Here is a 26,733-nt window from a genome sequence, read left to right as displayed (position 1 = left end):
AGCTGCTCCATTCATGAGAAATAGTCCTTCCAATGCCACTGCCTCTTGCTAGTTCCTTCTGTTGATCTCCACGCTACTATAGGATAGAATGCTTTCTTTTTTTTTTTTTCTATCTATAATGGTCAGGTATATTTCAATAGGAATGCATATGAATACTATGTAGTCTTTCATCTGGAAAACAAGTGGAGTCCCAGGCTCATTTTCACAAGCTGTTTAGTTAAATAGCCAGATTCACGTAGATGTGCCTAACTTTAGGCGAGCGTAGCGCATCTCATATACGCTACGCCGCCGTAAGTTAGAGAGGCAAGTACAGTATTCACAAAGAACTTGCGTCCTAAGTTACGGCGGCGTAGTGTAAATGGGCCGGCGTAAGCGCGCGTAATTCAAAGTAGGCTGTAGTGGGCGTGTTGTATGGTAATGAATTGTGACCTCACGTAAATAACGCGCCTAACGAACGGCGCATGCGCCGTCTGTGAATGTATCCCAGTGCACATGCTCAAAATCACATCGCAAATAGTCAATGCTTTCGACATGAACGTAACCTACGCCCAGCCCCATTCTGTATCGGCTCACGCAAACAACGTGAAATTTGACGGCTGTCCCGACGTCCATACTTAACATTGGCTGCGCCATCTTTTTGGTGGTTTATCTTTACGCCTGAAAACGCCTTACGTAAATGGCGTATCTTACTGCGACAGGAGTGCGTATGTTCGTGAATAGGCGTATCTTAAGGATTATTATTATTAAAGGATTTCCAAATCATAGTGTTTCTCGTCATTTTGATGAATGCCATGACAGAGATCCCAGCCTGCTTATCTTTTATGGTATTGATAAGATTTCCACACATTGGAGGGGGACAAACCTTACCCAAGAAGTTTCCCAGAATGAGACCAAATGGCTGCATTGTTTACAAACAATGCAGCCGTTGGGTCTAAACATTGAATTAGACCTCAATTGCTTTCTCAGTAAAGAATAATATCATGTATTAGCATTGAGTTTCTATGTGTTTGTTGTTGTATCATGCACAGTACCAGTATATATGATTAAATTTTTTTTAAAAATACATATTGTATCAATGGGTTCTTCCCATATTGAGACAAAGTTTTATATTAACATATTCCTTTATGATACATATAGGAAAATATCCTATTTTTATCTGTTTTAATATCGCTATTATTTACCACAGAGTATTTCAGCGTCATATAACTCTGTTCGTTTAATAAAGTTTAATGTTTGAGCTTGAGACCGGAACTGAGGCTACGATTGGTCCCATTCCAACCACTTAGATTCGTCACAGGGCTATTTAGACCCATTCGATGCGTGACCAGTGACGCTTCCTGATAACGATTTCACATCGAAACGTACGTCGAGGCGCATACTGGTTACGCTGACACACGCTACTTCCGGGTCCTGGTGGGAGAGCTGGAACGCACGCCACCTACAGAGACACACGCGGACCCGCTCTTTGCAACATTCGATGCAATTGATTACACGCGCAGCAGCCTCAGTGCCGGGACTTTGGCACTTTATCAAGTAAGAGGCCATTTGGCTGTCCTGTCATTTTATATTGCTTTTAATAAAGGATAATATACTATTGCGACCTTTCTTTTGCATTTTTCGATGGGATGTGAGATCTGCTACCTGCCTTATTGTTGATTGAGATGTCCTCACCTGCATATTCCATGGTTACAATTGTGTAACAAAGCTGATTTGACCTCTTTTTAACCAAAAAGGGTCCACTCAAGTTGGTAAGGAGCCAATCTATTTATTCACGTCGGGTGAACGTTATTCTTTTGGCGGAGGCTTCAATTGTTTTTCTCCAGGCACAGATCTCACTTTATGGAAAAATTACTTCTAAGGACTTTTGTGAACACTTGTTGTCTACACAGAGTTTCACAAATTTTTCATATATATTTTTTATTTATCACCTATAATTTTTATTTTTCATAAGCACATACTTGGATGTTTTCATATATGGACTATTATTCATTTATCACTATGTTTATTCACGTTTATATATGTTTACTATTTTGTTAGACATAGCGCCCCCTCCCTCACATGTTCCAATAGGCGTATCTTGCTCATTTTCATATTTTTGGCGTAAATCGCCGTACATGCCCCTAGCGGCCAGCGTAAATCTGCAGCTAAGATACGACGGCGTTGGAGACTTACGCCGGTCGTATCATAGCAACAGAGAATCGTATCTCAATTTGAGTATACGCTTAAAGATACGACGGCGAGGATTCGGACTTACGACGGCGTATCTACTGATACGCCGTCGTAAGTCTCTATGAATCCGGCTAAAAGTGTTTGTTACCCCAGCACTTCAAATTCTTGAAACTGTATGTGCCTGTTTTACCATGTACTTTTATGACAAAGTATCCTCTTCTCTTTGTATTGCTTCCTTTGTGTGAAATCCCTGGTGTTCCTGCTAAAAACTGACCACACTTAGCAAGAGAGCTCACCGTGGTCAGTTCCTTAGCTGTGTTGGGAACTCAGGCTGCTCTCCTCAAATGATAAGACTTGTCCTGACATGCCCCCCCTGCACAGCCTTTCACTGGGAAGATCAATGTACTGCTGAGAAGAAATGGAGAGGGGGGGGGGGGGTAATTATATATATTTTTTTATATCTACTCACAAATGTTTGCATTTGATTTCAATTTTTAACTGAATGGGTTGTTTTACAAGGTGATCGTTTACAATCACTTTAATACCACTTTAAAACCAAATTCCTCAATCAGGTTATCATCTTAATCATTCACTGCATATGGTCCATTCGACTCTAACATCTGTCATTTAAAGTTTGTAGTCTGAGGTGCCAGGCACATAATGCTGCACAACCACATCTCACAATTTACCTGATGTCACCCTACTTCTGAGCTTCTTCTCTAGGATGTTTCCTGCATTTATATCCTTCCCTCCAAAATGTCTCTTGGGAAGACTTCCCGAAACACAGACATTCAGGAGGTGACAGGATCACCTCATGATCATAGGATAGCGGCTTTAACGCTGATAGCTTTTCCAAGCACTGGCTAGTCTGAACCTAGCCTTAAGGGAAAAAGATGGTCGTAAATGTAGAAAGGGAATCTAGTAAAAAGGAAAACACTAAAAGTGATGTAGATATTACTCACTGTACAACTGTCCCTCAATGTATCAAACTTGCGTTGAATCTCATCTCGGTGTGCCTAAGAAAACAAACAAAAGATAATAGCATTTAGCTATTCCCTGATGTAAATCAACAGTGCTGTTTTTCTAGATAAATAGCTAATTACCCTTAAGGCTTGGATTTCCTCTTCAGCCTCGGCAGTGGTCTCTTCCAGCTCAGTTTTTGATAGGTGTAGCTGATTTTCCAGAGAAGAACGTGCAGACTGCATGGAAGAAATCTGGGATTCCCTTTCCTGTAATGTCAGCTGCAGCTCAGTCAACTGCCTCTTCAGCTCCAACTTCTGCTCCTCATGCTCCAGACTAATCTGGAATGAAGACCAAGGTAAGATTAGCTAGCACAGTAAATCTACAAATTCTCTCTTTCATCAGTGTAGTTGCTAGTTACCGTTCCCTGTACTGCTAGAGTTGAGCATGAATAATCAAAAAAGCTGAATATATACAGTAAATTGGTTTAATCTTTGAAGCCACATGAGTTGGCTTACAAATGCTAGAACATTTCCATTCCTTTTTGTTCATTGGGTCTCTACAGACTTGTTCCTGGAAATAGGAGTCCTAGTTGTGACTTCAGTAGTAAGCAGGAGAAAAAAAAAAGTATGCTGTCCAGTTCAAACACTCTTGTTAATATTCTAGTGCAGGGGTGCCCGACCTGCGGCCCATGAGCCACAGAAGTCGATGAATGCAGTACAACACAAAGCCATGAACTTAATTAAAATTATTAGTTTAATGTATTTACACCCTCGCGAACACATGCAAGCAAAGAAAAATTTGACAGCGTTTCATTACTGGATTTTTATCTTTTAAAAAAAAAATATGCCACTCTTCACAATCACGCCTTATTCATGTCATCAGTTCTCAACAGAACCTTTATTTGTGAGAAACTATATTCAAGAATGAAGCCCACAAAAGGCAAAATTAGAACCAAAATATCTGATGAGCACCTTGAGAATTCATTGAGAATTGCTATTACATCCATCAGACCAGATATCGATGAGTTAGTTTATCAAAATCAGTATCAAATATCACACTAGTTTTATGTAGCTCTCTTAATTTTATAATAAAACATGTTACAAAAAACTAAGACGTTTTATTACTCAGATGGGTACATTATCTATATGAGCGATTGTTAAAGGGGTTGTAAAGGTAAATGTTTTTTCACCTTAATGCATCCAATGCATTAAGGTGAAAAAACAGCCGACGGTACCGCCCGTCCCCGTCCCCCCGAACCCCCGTTTTACTTAGCTCACCCCTCGAAAGTCCTGCACGCGTCCCTGTGATCCTCTTCGGTTCCCAGCCTGGCCGTTGATTGGCTAGGCTGGACGGATTGATAGCAGCGCAGCCATTGGCTGGCGCTGCTGTCAATCACATCCGATGACGTGGGGCGTCGGGGGGGCGGTGCCGACTGATACAGTCGGCGGCTATGCCCACCGCTGTATCACGGGAGAGCGCCCGCAAAAGCTTTCCACCATGCGAGCTCGCTCGCATGAAGGTGGAAAGCTCTTGCGAGGAGGAGCCGAGACAGCCGAGGGACCCTAGAAGACAGGGTTAGGGGACACTCTGTGCAAAACACTAGTTACAGTGGAGGCAAGTATAACATGTTTGTTATTTTACAAAAAAACAAACATTTTACTTTAGTGTTCCTTCAAATTGTGATCTGCCCAACTTTTTCTGCTCATCATCTATCCTTGCTATTAGTGTATTTGATGTGTGTTCCAAGACAATTCCTCTTTTTCCAAAGTGGCCATGGAAAGTCAAATGGTTGGACACCCCTGGTCTAGTAAATGTGGCTGGCAAAAGAAAAAAAACACATTTGGAAATCCCCACCACATCAGTATATTAAAAAACTAAAAACACCACATTTCAAAATGGTTTATCAGTTGTGTATAAAAAAAACTCTAGTATAAATTTAAAAAAATTAAATGAACATTTAATTGTCAATTTAATATTTGATTGGTTCAAACTTTACATTTATCGATAATACAGACTGTAACACAGAATAGAGGAACAAACTATATTTCAGAAGTCACCCGATTTTTGCCTGCATATACTCTTTCTTGTAGTGGCTGGAAAATGTAGAGAGGCCCTGAATCATCAATGATTCTCTAATTGTCACCCATTCTAAAATAAAAAAAACGTGAACTTCATTGTTAGAGCATTTGATCTAGTTATTAAAAAAGTAGTTCTGGGCCATGGGAACTGTTACAAGTGCACGTCTTCAGAGGCAGTAGAAGCACAGATACATTTGTTAATCGTATTTCAGAAAAAATTACCTCACGAAGCCTCGTCTCAAGCTCTAGAAGTCGTGTCTTGTCAGTATGTTCCTGGTTGTTAATCTTCTCTAGCTGTTCTTCTAGTTTTTGATTTTGAGCCTCAATTTTCCCAGCTTGGGTCTCCAAATAGAATTTTTGTTGCCTAAGTTCTGAAATCATCTCTTCCTGCGCTTTCCTAAAATCACAATATTAACACAGATGTCTATTAAATGGGTCTTAAGGCTTGCATTTTTCCTGTTCTGTAAAAAAGGCTAAAATGGAAACATCCACATTGATAAACGAATACACAAACACTACTGCGCAAAAGTTTTAAGCAGGTGTGAAAAATGCTGTGAATTAAGAACGTTTTAAGAAATAAATGTGTTAATATTTTATTTTTAGCAATTAACAAGATGGAAAGGAAATTAATAGACGAGAAATTTAAATCAAATCAATATATGGTGTGTCCATCTGTTGCCTTCAAAACCGCATCAATTCTTCTAGGTACACTTGCACACAGGTTTTGAGGGATATAGGTAGGTTGCTCCAAACATTTTGGAGAACGATACCACAGATCGTGTGTGGATGTAGGCTTCTCACGTCCTTCTGTCTCTTCATGTAATCCCAGACAGACTCAAGGATGTTGCGATCAGGTAGAAAAAAAATTGCATTTTTTTTTTTGGGCTGTGGAAATTAACTATAATTCATCGATTAATCTTTAGTTTTTTTTGATCGATCAAAATTCTTTTGATTGGTACTCACCTCTCCACCGGCTTCCGGGCCTTCAGGGAGTTCCGTCGGAGATCCGGAGACGACACGGACACCGGCGGGGTTTGCCGTGTCCATCTGAAGGGCTCCTTTGCTGTGTCTTCATATCTGCATGCCAGCGGGACATTACTATCGGCTGTTACATTTCCCTCTATCAACCTGTGATTCTATAACCATCCACTGGGAGTTGCGATAGTTCCCTTCACGTGACATCTACATGCCGACGGACTGATGTTAACCTCTGCTCATCTGGATTCAGCAGTGGCATCGTTGTACACATTTTTATACCAGCATCATACAAGGCTACATGTTTTTATGACTGCTTTTGCTACCGTTTGGTATTACTCGCACCATTTTTACAGTTTATTTAGCTACATCGATTGTATCTCCAGTGCAATATTTATTTTGTTACCTACTTGAAGACTATAAAAGTTTTAATGCTATTCCCATCGAGCGCTGCCTTTGTGTGTTTTTTGTATCCAGCTATCCATTTTTCCAGTGGTTGGTAGCTGCACTGGGAATCAGCCTGGAAGGAGATCAGCTAAAAGTAGTTGGATCTGTATGTGCGTTATAATGAATAGAAATTAGTAGATTAATCGATTTTTTTTAAAAAAACGATTAATCGAAACACAAAAATTTTGATCAGTAACAGCCCTATTTTTTTTACTTGGAGCTTGTGAAGCAATACACCCGCGATCATCAGATCAAGGGTGCCATGCAGGACTCCTGCACAATTGTATGCATCTGTCTGCTTGTACCTCGTATGGGCAGGCAGATACACACTGACAGGAAGAGAGAATGAACTACCAAAGTGCTCAACAGCTCCATGGTAGTTCACCGGAACTACAATTCGACAGCCGCAAAGGTGATCGGTACTTGTAGTTTTCCCATTCACAGAGCACTGCAAATGTGAATGACGTGGCCGGCCAGACGGAACCCCGCACGGCCACATTATTTTCAAAGAGCGACAGTGGGCACTCAAAGAAGGTGCCTGCTCGCTGTCACTGGGGAGGGAGAGGGGGAATGGCTGCCGCTGCTGGAACTTGTTACATGCTCCACCCTAAGGATGGAACATGTAGCATGTTCCAAAAGATTAACTTTTCCATTAATGACAATGGCTGTATGTTGGGGGTTGTCCGGCTGCAGAATACATTTTGAACCAATCACACACCTCCGTGGTGGTATGGCATAATGAATAATTATCTGCCTGTATTTCTCAGCATTGAGGACACCACTGATCCTGCAGCCCCAAACTTGCAAGGAACCTCCACCATGCTTTACTGTGGACTTTCAGACACTCATTATTGTACCACTCTTCAGCCCTTCAGGGGAGCAAACTGCCTCCTGCTACAGCCAAATATTTAAAATGTTAACTCCTTAGTCCAGTGCCACTGCTGCCATTTTTCTGCACCCCAGTTCCTGTGTGTTCCTACATAGTTGAGTTGCTTAGCCTTTTTTCCACATAAGAGATATAGCTTTTTGGACACAATTCTTCCATGAAAACCACTTCTTGCCAAACTTCTTCAGACAGTGGGTGGATGTGCCTGGGTCCCACTGGTTTCTGCCAGTTCTGTGATGATGGCACTGCTGGTCATCTTCTGATCTCAAAGTAAGCATTATGTGTCATTCATCTGCTGTATTAAGTTTCCTTGGCAAACCATGGTGTATATGGCCCTCGACCTTGCCCATTTCTTTGTGCTTCTTCAAAGGAGCTTGAACAGTACATCTTGAAACCCCAGTCTGCTTTGAAATCTTTGCCTGGGGGAGACCTTGTTGATGCAGTATAATATCTTGGGTCTTGTAGTTGTGCTTAGTCTTGCAATATTGTATGACCTTTGACACGAAACAGCCTTCCACAGCGTCACCTTAGTAGCAGAGTTTGGCTGTTCCTCACCCAATTTTTCAACCTACATATTTGATGAAAATGATGATCATTTGCACCGGCTTGGTATAATTGGTTAAACACCTGACTCTGAACCTATAAGATCCCTGACTTTGTGCAAGTGTACAAAGTGTGCAAGTGTAAGAATTGATGCTTGCTTGAAGCCAAAAGGGTATTCACACCAAATATTGATCTGATTTAAATTCTTCTTCTATTCGTTCACTTTGCATTTTGTAAATTGATAAAAATAAACAAATAAAATCTATATTTTTGAAAGCTTTACTTTACAGCATTTCTTCACACCTAGACAAAAAATAAAAAAACAGGCGCTAGCCTTTTAGTGCATAGTAATAAACAACCTCTGTGATTATGACATTGAACAAGTGATGAAAAGAAGTCCAAGAGTTTTATATCAAGAACATTGCAGGCTCCCTGGAAAGGCAAGTGTCCTTATTAAAAGTCAGCAGCTACAGTGTTTGTAGCTGCTGACTTTTAAAAAAAATAATTGCGGCTGGAACACCGCTTTAAGTGGTTAATTCAAAAAAGTGTATTTTCTTTTTCAAAAAGTGTGCTTGTAAGACCAGTGCGCAAATACGGTGTGACAGAAAGCATTGCAACTACTGCCAATATATTCTCTAGGGCAGTGTTTTTCAACTCCAGTCCTCAAGGCACACCAACAGGTCATGTTTTCAGGCTTTCCATTATTTTGCACAGGTGATTTGATCAGTTTCACTGCCTTAGTCATCACCTCAGCCGTTTCATCTAAAGGAAATCCTGAAAACATGACCTGTTGGTGTGCCTTGAGGACTGGAGTTGAAAAACACTGCTCTAGGGTGTTAGAAAATAAATATATATATATATATATATATATAAATAATGTTTTGGGGTTCCAAGTCGTTTTCTAGCAAAAAAAAAATTATTTCAACTTGTAAACAACAAGTGTGTAAAAAAGAGGCTTGGTCCCTAAGTGGTTAAAATAGTGCTTTTCCAAGTGAAATTATTCTTTTCATCAATTGCTAAATTTTAAAATTACAGAGATTGTTTCTTACTTTGCACTAAAAAGCTAGCGCATGTTTTTAATTGTTTGGCAAGTAGGAAGTGTTTTACACTTAACCACTTCCCGGGCCAATTCTGGCACTTCGCTCCTACATGTAAAAATCATAATTCTTTTGCTAGAAAATTACATAGAACCCCCGAACATTATATATGTTTTTTAGCAGAGACCCTAGAGAATACAATGTCGGTCGTTGCAGCCCTTTATCTCACACGGTATTGCATTAAAGTTAACTACATTTTTTTGCATAATGTGAAAGATAATGTTAAATAGATAGCCAACATGTCACCTAATGTGAAAGATAATGTTAAATAGATAGCCAACATGTCACCCTTCAAAATTGCACACGCTCGTGGAATGGCACCAAACTTTGGTACTTTAAAAATCCTCATGGGCAACGCTTTAAATTTTTTTTACTGGTTACATGTTTTGAGTTACAGAGGAGGTCTAGGGCTAGAATTATTGCTCTTGCTCCAACATTCACGGCGATACATCACATGTGTGGTTTTGAACATCGTTTTCATATGTGGGCAGGACTTACATATGCGTTCGCTTCTGAGTGTGAGCACACGGGGTCAGGAGCACTTTAAAAAATATATATTATTGTAAATTCTACTTTTTACTTTGACACTTTAAAAAAAAAATGTGATCACTTTTATTCCCATTACAAGGAATGTAAACATCCCTTGTAATAGGAATAAGCATGACAGGTCCTCTTTAAAGTGAGATATGGGGTCAATAAGACCCCACATCTCACCTCTAGGCTGGGAAGCCTGAAATCAAAAAAATAAAAATAAACCGATCTTAGCTTCCCAGCCGAGGCGGCGCCATTTTCTTAAATGCAAAGGCCGGGCATGACGTCATAACATCGCGCCCGGCCTCCGTCGATCATCTGGTCCGCCAGAAATCGTTATGGTGGACATCCGGGGCTGGCAGATCTGTTCTCCGACTCACCGATCGCAGCGGGTAGTTGGTAGAAGCACCGGAGGGGGGCGGGATGTCCCCTTTCTCCGCCTGCAAGAACGATCAAGCGGCAGAACAGCCACTATGATCATTCTTATGGTGCAGGGAATCACCGGCTCTAAAAGATGATATCTGAATGATGCCTGTAGCTGCAGGCATCATTCAGCTATCCCAGCTTAAATTCAAGGACGTTCATATACGTACCTTGAGCGGAAAGTGATTAAAGGGGCAGCTGAGTAAATTATTTTCACAGTTTACTCAAGTGTAACCGCTGGTTAATGCAACTATTTTAACGTCAGCGCCTTCATTTTTTTTTTCTATATATTTCTTCACACCTGCCTAAAACATTTGCACAGTACTATACATACATACATATACAAGGGATCACGTACGTACGTACGTACGTACGTACGTACGTACATTTACAAGACCTGCTAGTTGATGAAGCATTCAGAAAATGCTGAGACTGTGTGTGTGGTATGTGATGTATAAGGAGAAGGAATTGTCACAAGTCAGTCTGTCAATAGGGATAGGTAGTGCTTAAAACACTACCTGAATCTGTTGTACTCTTACACATTTTGCCTAATGGCTATTATTAGGGCGCACACAAGGCATAAACCTGCAAGTATTGGGATACTCCTGTAACTTTTTTATCCTGTGATCAAGAATGAGGAAAAGTGATCTTCTATACCAATGCCGCTTTATGCTTTCATATTGGATGGATGGCTGACAGGAGCCAGCAGTATGCACCACTAACCTGCACTGAAGTTACAGGATACCCTGGGATAGAACAGTGGCATGTCTTTAACAGTGCTATGGTGCAGTCAGTGTGTTAATACAAATCTTTCGGTGAGCATCTGTATCTGCTCTTTTCATCAAGAGAAGTAGCTGGCATGGAGAGATAGATTGATATGCACATACAACTGTTTTTTCTTAGATCCATTTCCAATCATGTCTGATACTCACATGTTCCTTTGGGTAAAAAGACTGCTATTTGCTGCCAACTTGTTAGCTTCTGATAGTTCTGCTAATCTTTGTTCCAATGACTGGATCTTTGACTCCAATGCATTGATCATCTGCAAGATTTAAATGAGCTTAAAATTATTCCTTTTGGAATTTAGCCGAATGGTTTCTTTGAAACCTGTTATTTTAAAGAGGTCAATAACATTTCTAAGATGGTATTTGCATCAATCTCAAATCAATAGCCACACTACACTTTTCCAGCATTACTTACTGCCTTCTGTTCACTAAGTAATCTATTCTTTTCGCAAACTTCCTCTTCATTTTTAATTCGACGTTGATCAAGAGACTCATTCTCTGCAATGTCTTTCTTAATTTGTGCTTCAAGATTCTGTTGAGGAAATACCATGTTGTGTTTTATAATTGTCTGACTTCAAAACGCCACCACAGAAATTCAACTTTAGGCCCCTTTCAGACGGACGGATAGAATGGTGCTTTTAGCTGCGGATTTTCTATTTTTCTACCGCAGCTAAAAGCACACAATGTTTTCCTATGGCCCCATTCACACACAGCGTTTGCGTGCGATTACGTTACATGCGGTTTGGTGCGAATAGAAAAAATAGAATTGAATGCGTCCAGGTGCGATGTAGCGCAGCTATATGCACATAACCGCAGGTAATCGCAGTCTTTTTTTGTCAACTGCGGATAGCAGCGTTTTAGAATTCAAGGGACCCAAACGAAAAAAATAAATAAAAAGGGTTGCTATGGAAATGAATACCGCAGCTAAACGCGACCGCAGTTAAACGCACGTAAACGCATGTAATCGCAATGTGCAAATGCAGCTAATCGCAGTGCCTGGAGCCTTGAATTTCACAAAACATTTGTAGTGCTTTTAACTGCGGCAAAACAGCCGTCCGTCTGAAAGGGGCCTTACAATTAATAGTAAACTTTCCACAAAGTTGAATAAAAACACGGAATATATTTACTCTGACTTTCTCTTCATAGACTTGTTCACTTTGCTTCATTTGAATATCCAAATGCTGGGTTCCCATTTGAGCTTCTCTGTACTTTTCTTCCAGTTCCTAAATAGAAACATAAATACAGTAACTTTGAAGAAAATTATGGTTACAGTTTACCCACCAACATTTTTTTTTTTATTAAAAAGCTAAATTTTTTGCCTAATAAATAATATAAATTTGAAGCAAATGAATAAGGTATGGTTACCATTAGTCCCCGGGGTCTTCCCTGGCTGACCCAGGGGGCATCCCTGGCCACCAGCATCTCTTGTGGGTTGCCCTGGGTCCTGACACTGTTTGTTAGGATTTAGTGCTGCAGTGACACCTTCACTGCAGCTGCCAGCTTCTTCAGACCTCTGGCTCTTCCGAGGTCTAAAGTGTGGACTATATTGGGGAAAAATGGTTTGTACTGGGGGATTTAGGTTGAGAAAGAGCTCTGTACTGCACTCCATATTTTACACACGCTTGACCCCTGCACTCCATGGGTTATGCATTCCTGACCCCTGTGTTCCATGCGTGTCACACTCCTCATCATATATGCTCTGTGCTTTCTGCACTCCTGACCCCTGCACAATACATACTCCTGATCCCTGTACTAAGCACTAGGCATTTCGGACCTATTTTTGCATTACATACTCCTGACCTCTGCACTCTTTGTTACACACTCCTGACACCTTGAGTGCATTATGCAGAAGTAGGCTTTGGTTTTATTTACTCATACCCCTTTAAGACACTCCCCTGTTACCACAATTTGTTGTGTCATGCTATGTGTGCCACATCTTTTTTTCTGCTCATATTGCCCAAAGCATTATATATCTTTATACCTTCAATGTCTGCCTCTTATTCCAAAAGTATGTCACCAACACTTTAAGTATTTAAAAAAATTGTAGTGTCGTTTTGTGGGTGTGGATAAAGTGGATGTGGCCAGTAAGGTGTACCTGGATTTCATTTTCGAAATGTGGTAACCTTATACTAAGGGACAAATACAAACTAGACACATTTGTCTACAGTAGTGTTCCAGTGGTGGCAATCATTTTCACTATAGCTTGTGTACAGCAAGGCTTGGAATAAAGTACTGAAACTATAACTATATTGCAACCAGCAATATAGATAGAATATATGTTCAGCCAACTAGTTATATCTGCTTCTAGGGATCCAGAGTCATTCTGGAGACAGCGACGTATGTAGTGAACTCTAACCCGCTATAGCTGGCCATACATGAACCGGAATTTGGCTGGTGCAGCAGGGATCAGCCAAATTTCAATCCGTGTATGAACACAAATCTATTTATCAATCAACTTGTGTACAACCAGCCTGCTGAAAAATGTTCTCTCAATTAGCACTCTTGGCTATAGCAGGTGGTGCTGATCAGTTTATTCTGACAGTGGGGAAGTTATCCCTCTGTCAGAATACAATAGTGCAGCAGGAGGGATTCCCCCATCCACATAGAGTGTGAATGGGGGAATCAAGTGATTTTCTTTTGTTCAACCTGCTGGTTGAATGAAAAAAAAAAAGACCAGCTTAAGAGCACAATTGGTTGGAATACAAATGAAGACAATGCATGCAAGGAACCTGCAGGAAGGCAGGATTTTGTTTTTTGAGTTCCTTGATCAAAACGGTGTACTGATATCCAGTCCAGCAAAAGAAATGTAGATGGGTGGATATGGGTGGCAAAGCACCGAAAGAGTCTTCTCCTTTCACTTCGGTGTGAAAGCCACTATTGTCTATAGAGAGGAGGGTCCATGTGTGGAGAGCCAGAGAGAGGACAACCACCCACACAGCCCGGCCATGGAGCAGGTGGACCGAATCCTCATCCACTCTCTGTGGACCTGCGGCACGCAAGTGTCCATCAGAGGGGGAGGGGGTCATGTGACTGGAGTCCCACCACCCATCAGGTCATGTATGGCTGGAGGACCATGACCTCCATACAAGTCCCACTTCAAGGGACTGTCCTCTTCATTGTGACCCCCATTACATGTGACCTCCCCAGGTCCATCATGTCCCCCAAACCCCTCCCCCAATACCTGTGACCTCAGCCCCATCATGTCTCACTTTAAGGGACTATGCCCTCCATCATGTAACATGTCATGTGACCTCGGCTCCATCATGTTCCCCAGTGAGACACAGGCAGGCTGCATTGATCTCCTGTACCATGGTCTGCAGTCTCTGACCATCTCCTGTACCATATCTGCAGTCTCTGACCATCTCCTGTACCATATCTGCAGTCTCTGACCATCTCCTGTACCATGTTTTGCAGTCTCTGACCATTCCTGCCTTATCCATCAATTCACACTCAGCCACGGCTCAGCCATCCCCATCCATGGCTCATTTATGCCTCATTAATGCCACTACAGTGCCTCACAATAGTATAATAACCTAATGAGATTTGAAATGTATGTCCCTAGACAACCTGACGGTGCTCCCTGCATGTCGGGCCTCTGTATGTGGCCAGGCTGTGTAAAAGCCTCACACATGTGGTAGCTCTATACTCAAGAGGATTAGCAGAATATATTTTGTGGTGTAATTTTTGATATGTACATGCTATGTATTAGAAATATTGTATAAATGGACAACTTTGTGTAAATAAAAAAAGGAAAAAATAAAAAAATAATTTTAATTTTCTTTCCACGTTTTCCAAAAACTGTGGAAAAAAAATTACATGTTCAAAAGACTAATTATGCCTCATAGAATATATGTTGGGGTGTTTGCTTTCCAAAATGGGGTAATTTTTTTGGCATTTCTATTGTCCTGGTGCTCCTAGAACGCTTGATTGTGCTCCCTGCAATGTTGGGTCTCTGTATGTGGCCACGGTGTGTAAAAGTTGCACACGTGTGGTATCGCCATACTCGGGAGGAGTAGCAGAATGTATTTTGGGGTGTAATTTGTGGTACGCATACTCTGTGTGTAAGAAATAACCTGTTAACTTGACAAACATGACAATTTTTGTGAAAAAAAAATCTTAATTTTGCAAAGAATTGTGGGAAAAAACTACAACGTCAACAAACCCACCATGCCTCTTACTAAATACTTTGTAATGTCTACTTTTCAAAAAGGGATCATTTGGGGGGTATTTGTACTTTCCTGGCTTGTTAGGGCCTCAAGAAATGAGATAGGCCGTAGGTACATCAGGTGTGATACATTTTCAGTGATTGGCACCCTAGCTTGTGGACTCTATAACTTCCACAAAGACCAAATAATATGCACTGATTTTTTTTTTTTTTTTACCAATGATATGTAGCAGTATAGCATTTTGGACAAAATTTATGAAGAAAAATTACTAATTTGCTAAATTTTATAACAGAAACAAAGACATTTTTTTTTCTTTTTACAAAATTTTGTTCATTTATAGTGCAAAAAACAAAACCAGCAGGGATTAAATACCACCAAAAGAAAGATCTTTTTGTGTGAGAAAAAAGAAAAAAAAATCATATGGGTAAAGTGTTGCATGACTGAGTAATTGTCATTTGAAATGTGAGCGCACTGAAAGCTGAAAATTGGTCTGGTTAGGAAGGGAGTTTAAGTGCCCAGTGGGTAAGTGGTTAAAAAGCCCTCACTGGACTCCATAATCTTACTACAAGACCTTTCTGCAGCCTTCGATACTGTTGACCACCCCCTTCTCAATAACCTCCACTCCTTTGGCCTCCAAGATTCTGCTCTTTACGGGTTCTCCCCCTATCAAAACGATCCTTCATTGTTATCTACAACTCTGTATCCTCATCTCCACATCCTCTTTTTCTGTAGGGCTCCCTCAAACCTCTGTTCTTGGATGCCGTTTCTTCTCTAGCTAAAACTACTCTCTGGGTAACTTGATAACCTCCCACGGCTTCCAATACCATTTCTATACCAATGAAACCAAAAAAAATAAATCTACTCCTCACCTCACTAAAAATATACCATTCAACACCATGTACAACTCTATCACGAGCTACATCACCAATCTTGTCTGAAAATATCATCCAAACCATCCTCTCCACTCCTCCAAAGACCTCCTGCTTTCTAGTCTCCTCTTCCCATGTTTGTCTTCAGGACTTCTCCAGGGCCTGGCCCATCCTCTGGAGTGCTCTACCTTAGTCGGTCTGGCTATCTCCTACTCTGGTCACCAGCAATCCTTCAAAACTCATCTCTTTGGGGAAGTCTATACCACCTACATCTAACAACTGAACATTTAATTCTTCCAGCAGCTCATCTCTCACATTTATTACCTTTTGTACCACTTGCTCCACCCTACTAGATTGTAAATTCTCATGAGCAGGGACCTTTAAACTCTCTTTTATTTTATTGTATTATAACGGTGTTGTCTCCCTTGATATTGTAAAGCGCTGCTCAAACTGTTGGCGCTATACCAATCCTGTATAATAAGGACTTCAAAGATTATAATAGAGGTACATATTCCATCTAGATTTTAATGAAGAAATGAAACATGACAGTCTTCTCTTTTTTATGTAGTGAGATCCTTTGTGGAGTTTTTTTTTTTTTTTGCTGTCCCTGGCTGATAAAAAGGATGCCACCAAGGACACAAACAGCAGTTAAAAGCTATAAGCTCAAGCAGCAATCCTTAAAAATAAAATATGCAATGTCTGCAGGAATTCCCACTCAGGCATAACCGCACCTATGCCAGCTAAGTCTAAGTTTTGTAGCAAGCAATAACAAACACAAATAAAACGGGGAGGGATATTGGTGTCTTGTGGCGTACTCATTTGGTAAAGCCTTCAAAACAGACAAGACCAAATTATGAAATTAGGGTCCCACCGAGACAAGGGAGACTGCACAGGCAGAACAATCTACATAACACCAAATACAAAGGTTTTTTTTACCAAGGAGTGAGACACAATAGGTCTCTGAAATAGAACAGCCAAGGTCAAAATCTGTTCCTTGATGGTACTTAAGGCCAGTGACATGGCCACACCAGAATGGAGAAAAGCCAAAATGTGCCCACGACACATTGTAGAGAATTAAACATAAAAGCCTGGCACACAGTGAAAACAGCTTTTCATGTACGGTGGTGCACCTTCTTGGTAGTCAATTTTCTAGGAGGGTAGGGCTTACATGGTCACAAACACCCCTATCCCTTAGGAATTGGATTGCAATAACCATGACATCAAAGCCAGCAACTGCAGAATAATATAATGGGCAGGGTAACAGCAAATCTGTCCAAACTGGTAGATCCCATGGCTGGTCTGTCATGAGATTTACAATGTCTGCATACCACATTTTTTTTTTAAGGCAAGCAGATGCAATCAGTCGCTGGAATGTCCTCCAACTTTAACCTGTGCAACAGACAAGAAAGAAGCTTCAGTGGAATAAAAGCATAGATCAAAGAAAACTGATCCCAAGGAGTCACCAGGGCATTTCTCTCAAACACTTGTGGATCCCTGATTGAGGACTGAGAAAGTCCGCCTGCCAATTTTCAAAGGTATGAAGGTGCAGATCTGCTCAAGACAAGCTCTGGTCTGCTTCATCATTGGTTTGACTTCTTGACCCTCCTTGATGGATAATGTATGCTATAGGTGTGGCACAGTCCAACTGCACCCTCACAGAAGACCCCAAAAGGTAGACAGACCGATCTAGGAGAGCCCCAGGATGTTGATCGTCATCCCCCGCTCCTCTAACGACCACCTTCCTTAACCCTCCCTAAAGTTATCCAGAACACCTCCCCAGCCCAACAGGCTGACATCCATTGTCAAGACTTTACAATTAATTGGAAAAAAGGATTTCCCAGCTTTCGGCATCTACGTGGATATCCACCCTTCTAAAGCCAAATGGGGCGGAGATCCTGGCAGGATACATGGGAACTCCTACCCCATTGCTAAAAGAAGTGTGGGAACCATGGGCTCAACGAGATCTGTGAAGGATGGTGAAGATCACTGACCAAATAGTTATCTGTACCGAAAACAACAGACTGTTGCTTCTGGACAGTAGGAAAAAGCAATCAAACTGAGGGACAAGGAGAAGTGGGAGGAATTATTAACTCTTCTATTGTGGTTTCTGTAGAATGAGGGACCAATCATCTCTCAGGTTGCTGTCCTTGAAGATGTTTTAGGAAATACCAGATAACAGCAGGGATTTAGAGCTAATCTGACTCTTTGGGGAGCCATTACAGAACAAACCTTGCAGGGGGCTGATCCCTACTTGTTAGAGGGATTTGGTAGCCTACCCTATTGTCATCCCTACCATCACCTCTCTGCCTGCATAAGTCCATGGCTTTCTGAGGGTTAGAAAGGCCTGTAAAGCCCTGAGAGGATCGGGCACCCAGCTGAGAGGAATGCTGACCTATGCCAGAACACCTATGCGGCAAGTCACCCTAGTAGACAAGTGTTGCAGTACTTGCTGAATACTGGTACTGAAGTAGTAGCAACTGCAGCTATGCAAGGCTGAATGTAGAAGGGCACTGAATCTGAGTCATTTCAAGTTTGATGCGACAAGTGCAAGACCAGGAGCTTAGATTGCATTTGTACTGCACCCAGGATCTGTTAAAAAACTTGGTGACCACACACAGGTTGACATCGTCGCACACGGTCCCCCCTTTTTGTGTTTCTCCACTATTACATATCGCTATACATGGAAGGAACTGCCCAAAGTGAGCCATAACACACAGAACAGTGCTAGGGGAAACTGCCACATGCTCCACTAACATGAGAGGCACTCACCAGTTCATACATGCATGGTCAAGCAGACCTAATCTTTACCCATCATAGCAGGGCCTTAAAGTGGACCTTCAGTCAGTTTTTCAACTTTCCATCTATTAAATCTTCTGCCCTTGTTGTTTTAAACTTTAGATAGTAAAACATTTTTTTTCTGCCAGTAAATACTTTATACAGCCCACTTCCTGTTTATGGTCTGGTAAAAAGCCTAGGCTTATGATATCATGCACAGCTCTCTCACTCTCGTGAAATGTCTGTGTAAATCCAGAAAGCAAACAGGCAGCAGCTTCAGCTGCCCACAGTTAAAATGGCTGCAGCCAGACTTAGTAGAATCACAGTATATATAAAATAATAAGCAAAGTGGTTGGAGGGAAGCTTCAGAATGGCAAAGCTGTTTTTATTACAAATTATGTGAGCAGACTGCAGATCCTTTTTAAGGGATTCACTCCTCACTGCCCTGAACCTGTATAGCGCCCTGTCAGCAAAGTTTCCATATAAACTGTACCCCAGAGATCGCTACCCACAGGATCCAGTGCCACCTGGCAGACATAACGCGATCCTGGTCTCGCATGTGAGGCCTGTTTATAGTCCCTCTTGGCTATTAAGCTGAAGCAATTGAACTGAACAAAGACCTCCTCTACTCTTACCAGGGGTGTTAGGAACAGGCCAGGATATCAGAACTAAGCACTTACAAGTAAAACCTTTAGAGGCACTTCTTTAGGTACAGTAGCTAAAAACTAAGGCTTAGCTGAGCTTAGAGGGGTTATGCCTGGACAGAGGTTCCTGACTTTTTTTTGGCCAGTGTCCATTCACCTGAAGGTGGCAGCGTAACCCAATTAGTCATGAATATAAGGTCCTCTATGTCCTGTGATGTTCGATTAACCGCTTAAGCTGATACGTATTCTTCTACATATTTTTGGGGGGGAAAAAAATCTCAATAAGAGTTTATTGATTGGTTTGCGCAAAAGTTAGAGCTTCTACAAAATATGGTACTGTTTTATGGCATTTTTATTAGTTTTTTTTATAGTAGTTATGGCGGCGATTAGCGATTTTTATCGTGACTGCGACATTATGGCGGACACATCGGACACTTTTGACACCCTTTTGGGACCATTGTCATTTTTACAGCGATCAGTGCTATAAAAATGCACCGATTACTGTAAAAATTACACTGGCAGTGAAGGGGTTAATCACTAAGTGGCGCTGCAGGGGTTAAGTGTTCCCTAGGAAGTGATTCTTACTGTTAGGGGGCGTGGCTACACGTGACGTCACTGATGACCATTCCCGATCACGGGAACGGTCATCAGTGACAGGGTCACTTGGCAAAATAGGGGAATGCCTTGTTTACAAAGGCATTCCCCCGTTCTGCTCTTGGTGGCCGCAATCGCGGGACTCCCAAGAACATCGAGTTCCCGGGACCTGCGGCTGCACTCGAGAGGCACGCAGCGGGCACACGCCCGTTGGGCGGCAGATTCAAATGGCCGTACGTGTATGCCAATCTGCCTGCCCGTGCCATTCTATCGACGTACATAGGTGTGCGGCAGTCAGCAAGTGGTTAACAATAATCAATAAACAATGGATGATCATTATTTAAATATAGTAACCCACACTACAGCATTGGAGATACACAACATGTTTAATTAAGGAAGGGAATGTTTCCTGTACAGATATACTTCCGACTAAGTGGATGTAAACCCGATTCATGAAATTTGACATGGGCACATATATATGTAGTGTTTAGTTCTCTCTCTCCAAAACCCCAAGGCCTTTGTCTTTCTGCTGCGTCGATACTCTGTTATCCGCATGATAACTTAAAAGCAGCTGAAAAATGTGTGTCAAGGAGGTTCCTATAAATAGATTAGCAGAGAGCTGGTCTATTCACAGCACAGCTCTGCATGTTTCTTTCTCTGCCTATGTAGAGGGGGGGTGTACCTTTCCTTCAACTGTCACACAGTGTATTCCCAGACTCCCCTCCCACTGCTGAAAGAGGAAGTAAAATTTCTAACGCGATGTTCACTTTCTAAAGAAGACAGAAAGCTGAAGACAGCAGATATGCATGTAAAACTTATGTAGGAAGATTTGTTTAATCTGAGGCCGTTTACTTCACTTGGTATAGGAGAGGGTTTACATTCACTTTAAGCAGTGCTTTATAGAGTGCAAAGAACAGTTCACATCAGTCATCTCACAATCTAAAGTCACTATCACATATACACTAGGGCCAATTTAGGAAGAAGCCAATCAACATACCAGAATGTTTTTGGTTTGTGGGAGGAAACCCAGATCATCTGGAAGAAGCCCACGCAAACACGGAGAAGAATATACATGTTACTAACAGCAAATATTTAAAAATGAATAGGTACTTAATATCAAACAGATATTCACAAAGACACTTTTGAAAAATGTATAAGAATTAAAATCCCATTTTAAAAGATGCAAGTCCCTTTTTTTTTTTTTACTTAAAAACTTACCATTATTTTTTCAGCCATTTGCTGGATTTGCTGAGATTTAGTTTGAATATCTTCCTTCAACTTATTCTCTCTGCGTTCCACATTCTCCAGTCTCCTGACTTGGTTTTCCAAGCAAAGGCGTCTCTCCTACATAAAATAAAAACCACCAATTGTTATCCTTCTTTCATGTTAATGGAAAATAAAATCCAAGTGGTTTGTTTAATCATACAGGAGAACATAGAACATTTGTCAACAAAATATCCTGAACCCCAAATAAATACTCACAGGCAGACAATATATATGCAGTAATCACTGTACAAAATCACTGAAGGTATAAATAACCTCAGATAACACAATATAAATATATATATATATATAACCAGCAGCATATGATGTTAAACTCATATATTTATTTACACGAAAGTCAGGTTTGTATATCTGTGTGGGTTCTATATCTGTGTGGGTTTAGGTCTTCCAGAAGCTGCATCATACAGATACATGTTATCCTTAACTGCAATTGTGTGGGCGGAAAACACTGCAGATACATTATAGACATGATAAACGTCCTATATCCTGGGGACAAGAATATCTCTCTAGTAAGGCAGTGAGAAAAGGCCACAGAGATGGGTCTATTCCAGCTCATTACCTGCCTTAATTATGCCAACACAGAATGTACTAGGTTATAGGTACAACTAGATAGAAATGTGTTAAACAAAGGAAGTGCCCAACAAGAAAGCCGGACAACAATAAAAAGGTTTATTCATACAGTGATACAATGATAAAGCACAGTGAAAGTCTATTAGAAGGCAGACGGGAAGGTGACGCCTTTGGCAACCTGTCTGATGCTTGAACATCTTTTTTTTTTACCACTCACCCTAATTACTGTACAGTATGTGCAAAAGAGGAGCTCTTTTCTGACAACTCTTATAGCAAAAGCAGCAGAAGCCACATAATCTCTGTACCTATGCAAACGTGTAGAAATACTTGGCCTGCTGTGTAGCATCTACAAGGCAAAGCAACAGGTACATTTTAACATGGAGCTTAGCAGATACATACTATATACTTATATGTCTTATTATTGCTCCCTCACTGATTTGTTCAACCACCAGAAGTAAAAGCAAAACTCTGTGTAAGCTACCCCTCACTAGAGTTGTAGCCAATACAGGGCTATGGACCTGTGATGGCACTGATTGGCCAATTACTATAATTTGCTCCATTGTACCTGAAGTACTAAGTATTTTCTAAATCAACTGAAGCCAAAAGGCGCAGCAGAAAAGCAAAGGAAAGATGAAAAGGAATGGATAAAGTTTTATCAGGTGAGAGAGATTGAAGAGATGATACACAGGAGCAATGAAACTATGGCCTCATATACCCTGTTTCCCCAAAAATAAGACCTACCCTGAAAATAAGACCTAGCGTTATTTTCCAGGAGGGCTGCAATATAAGCCCTACCCCGAAAATAACCAATAGTTTAAAATGCTTGTAAAATCCTATAATCCACTCTATTACAGTATTATATGATGTACTATGTGTGTGTTTCTGTAATATAAATGCGGGAATGAGAGCTCCTGGGGGGTCACAGAAGCGCAGAATGGCGCTATAACAAAGGTATTTGGCACAATTATATTACAGGAACATGCACATTGTACATTATATAATACTGTAATAGAGTGGATTGTAGGATTTTACAATAATTTTAACTCAGTTCACACTGGGAATTCCTGACAGGCAGGGAGGGAGGGGCGGAGAGAAGACAGCACATTACATGGTAAGACCTACCCCCGAAAATAAGCCCTACTGTGTCTTTTGTTGGCATAATTAATATAAGACCCGGGCTTATTTTCGGGGAAACACGGTATCTCTACATGGACAAGATGGATCTTGTTCAAAGACTCCGACCTCGATAAAAATCACCACCTCTCCTGAAAGACCCATCCTGGGCTTCTTCCTCATTGATCTTGGGAGGTCTTCATCCTGTTCCAAAAAAAATCACCTGCAGAACCGGCCAACATTCCCCAGGGATCTCCGCCCCCTACATTCCTTTCCCGCACCATCCTTCTCCCCCCCTTTTTTTTTTCTTCTCCCCTAGGACCCTGCTTTGAATAGTTATTTTCACCAACCTTTATAGCCAATCCCATTCCTTCCTCCTACCCCAGTATGATCTTCATCTGGTTTGTCATTCTATTTCTCCACTTACTACCAGATTCGCCTGGTTTCCAACAGCAGGGCGACAGCCCACTTTAGAAGTTCATTGTTAGTTTTTCTTACGTTTACCGTAACCAAAGGACGATTCTGGCTTATTACTATTGCCTTTCTTATACCAAATTCTCTACAGTGTATTTGTATACTGTTTGTAATTGTCCCTTTCGCATGATTTCTGCATTATTCTGTTGGCTTTACTCAAAAAAACCTTTATGGGAAAAAAGAATAGGGAACGCACATTCTCATTAGATTTGGAATCCTCAGCTTCCCCATAAGACCGGCAAAAAGGCCGAGTGCCGTCTCCAGCAAACTAGGTAAGCAGGACAGGTGGTGTGGTCTAAAATAAGTAACAAATTTGTTACTACCAAATTTGGGGACTACCATATAGATGTTTTTTATGTTAAGGTGAATGGTCCGCTTTAGTGTGCTTTAGTGTGGAAGTTGTGGTTACAAGGTTGCTCCCATTAATTAAGCATGATTGTATTATCACTATAAGATATTAAATAGATATATTTATTGATTTATGAACAGTGGGTTTGGGTTTTGTTTCTGTTCTGCCTTTTTAATACAGATAAAAAATGATTCCACAGCGTTTTGATATAGGCATTTTTGGAATATTTGTGATGTTCTATAGTATTTACTCATTAAGGTTGGGTCTTTTTGGTTTCTAAACATGTTCTGAGCTAAATCTCATTTGTTACCTTAGGAAAGTGATAATAAATTTATAACTATACTCTGCTTCTCTTTACCTGCATGAAAAAGCCAGAATGACAACACTCATTACAAAACTGTATTTTGATATAGACAAGTTTTGAGTCGTTTTTGAATATTTTTGATGTTTGATAGCAGGCATTCATTTAGGGTTAGTTTTCTGCATTAATTTGCCATAAAATGTGATCTGATCCTCAAAGTCATAACAATAGACACACACAATGTGCTTAAGCTCATAACACAAACAATTCAAATGTCTTTGTTGAGCACACCCATTAAACATTCACAGTGCTGGAGGAAAACGTAAGGGCCAGTTCACACCAGAATGCGCTCCGGGAAATCCATGTTTCATGCACATTTCCCTCACCAGGTTCAAAACCCACTGCAGTTGCGATTTGCAGCAAGTATCAAAATTAAGTTAATGACACCCCAAACGCAGGTCGTAAAACACAAGGCGTTTTTTCTACACAGTATAGAAGAACCATGCAATGCGGTTGCAGCGAGTTTCCAAAAGTAGTGCATGCACTCATTTTGGTGAGGTGTGATTTCAGCCCAATTAAATTAAATAGGCCAAACTGCATGTGAATCGCACAGGAACACACTGGTGTGAATCGGCTCAAGAATTTAATAGCTGGTCGAACCTCCCTCGGCAGTATTCTCTTCAAACAAGTGCTTTCAGTAGCTCTGGATCAGACCTGCACAACGCTCAGGAGGACTTTTTGACCATTCCTCTGTACGAAACTTCTTTAGCCAAGACACATTTGTAGGATGTCTGGGGTGAACCATCCTCCTGAGGTCATTCCACAGCATCTCTATGGGGTTAGGGTCTGGGCCACTCTAATGGTGCATTTTATTTTTCTGAAGCCAGTCTGTGGTAGATTTACTTTGATGCTTAGGGTCATTGTCCTGCTGCATTACCCAATTTCTACGAAGCTTCAGCTGGTGGACAGTCACCATGACTTTATCTTGTAGGAAATTTTGGTAAACTTAGGAATTCTTTTTCCACTCAATAATAACAAGTGGTCCAGGCCCCAAGGCAGCAATCAAGCCCAAATCATGAAGTTCCCCTTCAAGGAGCTCAGCAACATCCAGAGGAAGTTATAGACACTCTTGAGGGGGGCTTGCAGTTTGAGATCTCAAACAGTGCTGAGATCCTATGCAGAAATTCAGACAGGGTGGTCTAAAAATTCCTCTCTAGATAAAAGACAGAAGAGGGGTGAGTGTATAAGGGAGCAATGAGGGCCTCAGAGAAAGAAAGTCACCCAGACTGGGGACAGTGATCAGAGGTAGTACAGTGCCTTGAAAATAATTCATATCCCTTGACATTTTCCACATTTTGTCATGTTACAACCAAAAACGCAAATGTATTTTATTGAGATTGTATTTTATGTGGTAGACCAACACAAAGTGGTACATAATTGTGAAGTGGAAGGAAAATTATAAATGGTTTTCCAATTTAAACAAAAAAAAAAAATATCTGAAGTGTGGCGTGCATTTGTATTCAGCCTACTTCACTCTGATACCCCCAACTAAAATCTAGTGGAACCAATTGCCTTCAGACGTTACCCAATTAGTAAATATAGTCCACCTGTGTGTAATTTAATCTCAGTACAAATACAGCTGTTCTGCGAAGCCCTCAGAGGTTTGTTGGAGAACCTCAGTGAACAAACAGCATCATGGAGGCCAAGGAACACACCAGACAGGTCAGAGATAAAGTTTAGAGAAAATTGAAGGCCAGGTTAGGTTATAAAAAAAATTCCCAAGCTTTGAACAACTCACGGAGCACTGTTTAATCCATCATCCGAAAATGGAAAGGAGTATGGCACAACTGCAAACCTACCAAGACATGGCTGTCCACCTAAACTGACAGGCCGGTCAAGGAGAGCATTAATCAGAGAAGCAGCCATGAGGCCCATAGTAACTCTTGAAGAGCTGCAGAGATCCACAGCTCAGGTTGGAGAATCTGTCCACAGGACAACTATTAGGCCCCGTACAGACGACCGAACATGTCTGCTGAAACAGGTCCACGGACCAGTTTCAGCAGACATGTTAGGTCGTCTGTACAGCCGAGCGGACAGGATTCCAGCATACATTTGCCCGCCGGGCCTTTTTCCAGCGGGCAAATATTTCCAAACTTGTTTAGAAACAGCCCGCTGTAATCCTGTCCGCTCGGACATGTTCGGTCGCCTGTACAGACCTACCGTACATGTCCGAGCGGCCGCCATCCCTCGCATGCGTCGAATGACTTCGACGCATGCGTGAAAGCATTGAACTGGCAGGGCCGCGCACGTCGCCGCGGCGAAGGCACGGCCTCGTCGCCGCGTATCGAGTACGCGCGGATTTCTGTATGATGGCGAGTACAGCCATCATACAGAAATCCCCGGGCAGACATGTACGCTGAAAACGGTCCGGCGGACCGTTTTCATCGTACATGTTTGCCCGTGTGTACAAGGCCTTAGTCGTGCACTCCACAAATCTGACCTTTATGGAAGAGTGGCAAGAAGAAAGTCATTGTTCAAAGAAAGCCATAAGAAGTCCAGTTTTGCAGTTTATAAGAAGGCATATAGGGGACACAGCAAACATGTGGAAGAAGGTGCTCTGATCAGATAAGACCAAAATTGAACTTTTTGGCCTAAAAGCAAAATGCTATGTGAGGCAGAAAACCAACACTGCACATC

At 41.3% G+C, this 26,733-nt stretch overlaps 1 protein-coding gene across 7 annotated transcripts in view; it reads right to left on the bottom strand.

Moving 5' to 3' along the window:
* The window catches only part of CIT (citron rho-interacting serine/threonine kinase), a 224,681-nt gene that overhangs the window by 94,704 nt on the left and 103,244 nt on the right, over nt 1–26,733 (bottom strand). For all 7 annotated transcript variants that reach the window (XM_040350498.1, XM_040350533.1, XM_040350515.1 and 4 more), the window contains 7 exons: nt 21,164–21,289; nt 12,025–12,120; nt 11,313–11,429; nt 11,045–11,154; nt 5,433–5,607; nt 3,273–3,470; nt 3,132–3,185 (listed from right to left, as the gene is read on the bottom strand). In XM_040350498.1, coding sequence (XP_040206432.1) covers nt 3,132–3,185; nt 3,273–3,470; nt 5,433–5,607; nt 11,045–11,154; nt 11,313–11,429; nt 12,025–12,120; nt 21,164–21,289 — 876 coding nt within the window. The remainder of the gene's footprint in view (nt 1–3,131; nt 3,186–3,272; nt 3,471–5,432; nt 5,608–11,044; nt 11,155–11,312; nt 11,430–12,024; nt 12,121–21,163; nt 21,290–26,733) is intronic.

This window comes from Rana temporaria, chromosome 1, assembly GCF_905171775.1.
Source record: "Rana temporaria chromosome 1, aRanTem1.1, whole genome shotgun sequence".
NCBI lineage: Eukaryota > Metazoa > Chordata > Amphibia > Anura > Ranidae > Rana > Rana temporaria.
The sequence above is the reverse complement of the archived record's forward strand: the minus strand, read 5'-3'. Positions and strand labels throughout refer to the sequence as shown.